At 43.6% G+C, this 6,555-nt stretch overlaps 1 protein-coding gene across 1 annotated transcript in view; it reads left to right on the top strand.

Annotated features, from left to right (window-relative positions):
* The first annotated feature begins 3,475 nt into the window (after positions 1-3,475).
* DOCK2 (dedicator of cytokinesis 2) overlaps positions 3,476-6,555 on the top strand; it is a 157,473-nt gene continuing 154,393 nt past the window's right edge. The window contains exon 1 of the mRNA XM_062502407.1: positions 3,476-3,512. Within this exon, the coding sequence (XP_062358391.1) occupies positions 3,476-3,512 (37 nt within the window). The remainder of the gene's footprint in view (positions 3,513-6,555) is intronic.

Here is a 6,555-nt window from a genome sequence, read left to right as displayed (position 1 = left end):
AGAGGCAGTTAAATGCAACTCCTGTCTTCTGCTCAAATTCTTCTTTACAATGGAAATCAGCTTAGCTAAGAAATGGGTAATTAGCTACTCAGCATCTGATAAGGTCTTGTTTTCTGGAACTGATAGCAATATTGAAGCAACAATTGTCTTTCTTCTGCCTTGTCCCCAGACCCCAAAAGCTACGTTTTTCTTGTGAGCTTCCTCCATGGAGAGTTTCTGTGGGTGATCATGAGGTGCCACAACCTTCTGAAAGCACCTTTGGTGGGGAGAGTCGCCTTGGTGACCACAAGCTCACTCACAGGGGGAAATGACACAGCAGGTGGTTTGAGCAACTGATGGAGAGGCAGGAAGGGACCTTGTGTAGGGTTCTGCAGGGCAGGATTATTCCAGCATGGGCAAAGGGGACCAGGAAAACCAATAGGGAGATGGGTGGAACATGCACCAAATTGGGCCCAATGGGGATCAGGGGGAGTGAGAACATTCTAGGGACGGGATTTACAAGGAATGAGGGGTAGGGAGGCCAAAGGAGAGCTGGGGCACGTTTGAATACAACAACAGGGGATTCTGGGGACGGCCTTTTAAATAACTGCAACGTGGAGGGAGTCTCCGTGAAACAAGAGGGGGAATGGGAAGCCTGCAGGGGCCTCCAGAAGTTTTTGTTTTTAAGGGAAACAAGGAATTTTCTATTTTCATTAAAACACCTTGTCTTGAAAAAGATGAAGAAAAAAGGGGTGAGGTATGTGAGGGTGATGAGTCTGTCCCCTGTCTTCTGAGGATTACCAGTGTTTAAGTAACTGCACAAATAAACCAACTTGGAATATAAGCCTCCACAGGCAAAGTGTGTAACTATTGCCCACCTTAATTCCTTAGATTTGTGCTGGGGTTCTTCTCTGCTGTTAAAACAGGATTTTAGGGTTACTCTGTGTGGTTTGCTCTGAGTGCACTTTCCTCTTGCAGGTAAGGAAGGATTTAGTTCCCCAATCCATTCATTAGGAGTTACAGGCAGGAATTTTTCAGACATAGCTGGACAAGGTGGCTATGTGAGATCAAGTGGCAGTGGGTTCCAGTAGCTGAGGAGTTGCAAAAGCATCATCATGAAAGTCTGCCAGGAGGAAGTTCCAGCAGCTCTGCAATGCTAAGAGCTGGAGTAGGGAAGGGGATAGCAATGGGAGGCTGTGGAGGGAGCAGGGCCCCTCACGAGGCCTCCTTGGAGAACTGTCCCCTAGATAAGAGTTGTTCAGTCACAGTGACTGGGCTAAGGACTCTTCTCATTGCTTTGGTCCCCGCTTTATCTCCTTGTAAAACGATTGGTCATGTGTCCTTAGCCCCAAACCACTGGTCATTCTGTCAAGCCATACCTTCCCCATAAAAACCCCTGCTCCTGCCCAGTTCAGTGGAATGCTGCTGTCCCTGGACTCCCCTTGGCAGAGGACAATAAAGAACTTTGTGGAACCTCTACACAGCGCTCCTGCTCTCATCTCTCTGCACCAGCCAAAGGTACCTTGCCAGCCAAGCTGAAATCACTTGGAGCTGCAATCACTGCAAGAGCTGATGGCCTGAACCCAGGCACTGCCTGCACATTGGTACCTTGTGGCTGAAGCCTGAGACTCCAGGAGAGGCTGTTCCTTGCAGAACTCCCTATCTTGGTATGTCAGTGGCAGCCAGGGCTTGGACCCCAGGCCGCTGCAGGAGGCAGCAATTCCTGTGGGAGTTTTGGCCATCGAGTTGGCTTTTGGGGTAAGTCCAGAGGGTACTGGAGGGAACATGAGCTCTGGCCAGAGCCCAGTCCCTTTGTTTATGCTGTGCTCTGCAGAATCACATCAGAGCATCAGAAAAGGGTTGCAAATTGGATCCCACTTTGCAGGTGCAATTTCTGTATTTTAGATCATTTACTTTCAAAAGACAGTAGTATTAACTAGGTGTATGAGACCTCCGTGGAGAAGCAGGTTTGTAAATGACTGCTAGAAAGGAACAGTTTTTCTCTGAGCTGTTGCTTTACAGGGGAACACAATAATGCAGAGCAAGATAGAACAAGAGAATAAAAACAAGGCAACCCTCAGACCAAGTTATGAATGGGGAAGAGGGGATTTGCTGCAAGGGATTGGGAGGAGTAAGGAAGATAATTATCACTGGATGAAATCGTTCAGCCTCAAAATCTCTTTTTGACAGAAAAACAATCTAAAGTTGATTTTCCAGGGAGAGAAAAGATTAAGAACTTTTAGATGAAGCTTGCTGTCTGTAAATGGAGATAATGGGAGCTGCTGGGAATTTAGCCCACTTTAGTAAACATAATGTGACTTTCAGTGATATTTTAAGGGAGAATAAGGAGCTAAATCCTTTTCTAAACTAGTAAGGTTAAGATTAGACCAATTCAAGCAATCTGTGGTAAAGGTTGAAGTGATTTTCCCAAAGAAATATATATCAGAATTCCACAAGGAATGCTGGCAGTCTGTGCTCCACATGATTGCTAGTCAAAGTTGAAAAATAAGATGTTATGTGTTATCAAAGCCAGAGGAGATGGTTATCAAAAATCAGGAGGTGGAGGTAGCATGGCAATGTTAAACAGTTTGGATAAACAATGTTTGCTAAACTGCAGTGGAATATCCAGAGGACTGGATTGTCAACTGAATTTGTTGTACAAAGCAGAAGATCAAACAAACAGTAAATCTTGCAGGGATTTTGTTTGGGTTTTTTTAACTCTGAACTCTAAGCAAAGCCCAGACTTTGTGCTTTAAGGTGGCATACTGCCTTCAATTCAGTACATTGTCCTTAATCCATGTTCCAGAAAACTTGGCTTGCTCTTTTGCACATCCAAGATGTCCTTGCCCCAGCTGGCTCCCACAGCAGCCTGTGTGGAAGCACAGGTTGGAAATACACTAAAAATTGCTTTTGGCATTTTTGTATTAACAATAAGCCTTTAAGAAAGTACTGCTTTGTTTAGAGAAGAGAGAGAGTCGCCTACTTCTTCTTGCAAACATAAAATAGTAGAAATTTAAAGGTGACTTTGTCTTCACTCCCTTTCTCTTTGGAGAAGAGGCATGAAAAGCGCAAATCCATGTTTGAGGGCAGGTTAGAAGGGCAGAGGTTTTAAGATGAAGTCAAACCTTTCCAGCCTGGTGTTGGTGTGTCCAGCACTGTGGTCAGAGATGGTCACTGCAGCCCAGGGTGGTGGCACACAGTCCTGGCTTGGCTTTGGTCCCTTTGTGTTCACAGCTGACACGGGGCAAGAGAAACGCAGTTTGGGATTCCCCTCCCCCATGACACCGCGGCACAGTGTCTTGAGTTGAGAAAGAGGAAGGAAGCTCCAAGAGGCAGCGAATCTCACAGAGCCCTCGCAGCTGCCTCTGCCTCTGTTGGTGCCAGGGCTGGGCCGCGGCGGCGCCTCCGGGGCCTGCGTTGGCCACCCTGAACTCCGCGTCCCCAAATCCTGCGCTCCGGGGTGGGCATCCCTGGGAGCCTCACGGACTCGCGGCTGATGGCCAGATGGCACAGGACAGAGAAGAGTGGCGTGGGTAAGTAGCTCAGGGAGCTGCCATCTGGGCGCTGTCTTTGTCCTCTGAGCAGGATGTGGGCAGGTGTTTTCTGTGGCGTGATGAGTTAACGCCGTCACCGGCGTGGATTAACGGAAAGGATCGAATTTGTGCCAAGTTTGGATCTTTCAAAAAGAATGGCATGAAGTACGCCGGAGTCAGCTTTCCCACTTTCACAGTAGTGCAGCTTTTCCCACCTTGGTGTGTTAGGAGCAGACTGAATAAATAATGTGTTGTATAATGTGCAGCAGCCAGAAGTTCTGGGGAACAAATGTAGGGGAAGGGGAATCCTACAGTTGCTCCTGCAAGATTGTCACTTATTGTCAGTGTTACAGAAAAATATATATATTTGAGCTTGTAAGTCATACTTTTTGGAAGGAAAGTAATCTTAAAATGAATGTTAACTTGTATGAAGGACTGAATTGCTGTTGAAAAAAGCCTTAAACAAAGGAATCACAGCTAAAGTGCTGGAAAGATGCATGCTACTACTTAGTTATTAACCTTCTAAATGCTTCTAAAAGATTTTTTTTTTTATTTTAAGTAGGTCATACTTTTTAGTGATATACATTAAAAACCCAACTGGCTTAATGAAATAAAATGTAACACCAAGAAATTAATAAGAGGAAAATAATGAGTTGTTCAACATCCATGTCCACCAGTAGCAGAATTGCAAAATGGAAGTAGCCTGTTCTAGTGGCAGTTTACATTACAAAATAAAAGGTGTCAGTATTTTCTGTTTCAAATTTACAAATAGTAGAAAGCACTTAATTTTTGCACTTGTAGTAGTCTCTATGGTACTTGAGTGGTACAACAAACCTCACACAGTAAAAACCATCTCGTGAAATACAATCTTTCAAAAAACTAATGACAGTCCAGCAATGTTTGTTTTCATGTCCAAAACAATGCAATTTACTCTAGAGTAAGTCCCTGGGAAGAACTGACACTGCAGACCTGCTGCTATTTCCTTTCCCCTCTGCTTGCTCCCCTGCTGCTCTCACTGTGAGCCCAGAGTTTGGTATAAAAGACAACCTGGGCACGCTGTGTCCTGCAGAATGGTGATAGGGCTGGCCCCACATCCATTTCTCAGGTTGTAGAAAGGTTTTCTATTAAACACCTTCTAAGGCTCTTTATATTTGTATGTAAAAATCACAATCGTGGTGGTGTCTGTGGTTTAGTGTATCACAAAGCAAAATAAGCAGCAATCAAATGGACTTCCCAACAATATTAGAATGGTAATGTAAGTGGGCATACCTAAGGCTTATGGTAGCTTTTCTTCACTAAGAGCATTCTGTCTCTGCTTTTGCACAATTGCTTGAATTTGATGGATGAGTACAAATTCAATAGCCTTTAGCTTATACCCAGAAGTTCCTTTCCTTAGCCAAACTGTTGTCTCACATTTTATTTTACTCTGTCTTGGAAACCAAGTGTATTCTTTCATTATATACATCAGTGAAAAAAAAATGGGAGACTCTTGCACCCAGAATAATTCAAACAATCAAGCAAACCCAAAGAAGCATGTACCACCATCACTGGCATTCCTGTCCCATAAATTAAATAAATTTACACTCTTTGAAATTGGCAGGAAAATAGTATGATTGCCAAATTTCAAGCAGATGAAACTCAAGGAATTGTGATGCTTGAACAAGGGGTATTGACAACTCTGGTCACAAACAAAGAGGTTTATGAATTTACAGTCTGTTGTTAGCATGCCTCCTGTGTCTGAGGGAAATAAGAAAAATGGGCAAACTGAGTCTATGTAGTCTTCTGAGTCATAAATTCTGTGAAAATTGATGAGCTTTTGGAATAATACATACTGGAAGCTTTTTGAGCATATAGGGATATTTTGTCTTCTGTGGTTTTTGAAAATCTTTGTGTTTAAGTCTCTGATTACAAACCTCAGTTGAATTTTCAAGTCTCTTATTAAAAGTGTGCCTGATGCCTTCAGTTTCTGCTGATGAGCAGAGTTTCAGTTTGACAACACTGGGCCCATCCCACTTTGGATGAGCAGAGTGTGCTGCAGGGTGGATCTGGAAGACCACACCATCCCTTGGTTATGGCAAACTGCAGCCTGTTGTGCCCACTTCTGTGTTTTATTTAACTAAATGGAGTAGGCCAGGTAGCAGATACTCAGCTTTGTACTAGGAAAGCACAATCCTGGTTTTACACATGAAACCTGCTCGTAGCCTTGCAGCATTCCCAGCATAAATTTGTGTTATTCCTATGGACAGGGCGGAATATTCAAGGCAGGCTGGTGGCTTTGGATGGCAGTTTCCTAATGGAAAGTCTTCAACTTCTTCTCAGACTTTGAGCAAAGTTACTGGTGAAATATTATCTTGACATTCTAAACTCAAGCATCAGATTTACTCCTGTTCTGTTGAATCTGAAAATGAATGTTTGTCCTTTTGAAGCAAAATTATGGGGAGGAGTGGTTGTAGAAAAGCACATGTTCAGCCTGAGTGCACAGGGCTGGGACTGGCTTGTCTGGTTTCATCTGCTAAAATCCTCTGGAATTATTCTACATCTCTGAAATCTGAATAGACTGAGGTATAAGGGAGCAGAGCTTTGTTCAGGACAGGTTTCCTTCATGAAATGCACCCTCTAAACCCAACAAACTGTTCCAGCTCCTAGGGAGACAGCAAAGGCTGGGGAAATAAATATTCTTATCTATGGTCCTTCATGAAAAGGAAAAATCACAGGTGAATACCCTGCTCTTCGTGAAGAGTTCTAAGAAAAAATAGCTGTGCTACAATTTTATATGGGAAGGTAAAGAGTCAGAGACAGTATCTTTATATGACTAGTTGGGTATGTTGGAGTTTCCTGGTTCTTGTAATCCATCCTGGCTTTATCGAGTTTAAGAAGGAAAAGAAGTAGCTCAGGTCAGCTAAAACCTCCATCTGGCCCTGAGGTGAAGCAAGTAAGGAAATCTGGATTCAGTTGTTCTCTGGGATAACAGCTCATTACCTAAGAGCTGTGGAGTAACCCTCTGAGCATGATTTGCAATACATTTGATAAATTTAATCAGTTT

Source organism: Cinclus cinclus, chromosome 14 (genome assembly GCF_963662255.1).
Source record: "Cinclus cinclus chromosome 14, bCinCin1.1, whole genome shotgun sequence".
Taxonomy (NCBI): Eukaryota; Metazoa; Chordata; class Aves; order Passeriformes; family Cinclidae; genus Cinclus; species Cinclus cinclus.
The sequence above is the reverse complement of the archived record's forward strand: the minus strand, read 5'-3'. Positions and strand labels throughout refer to the sequence as shown.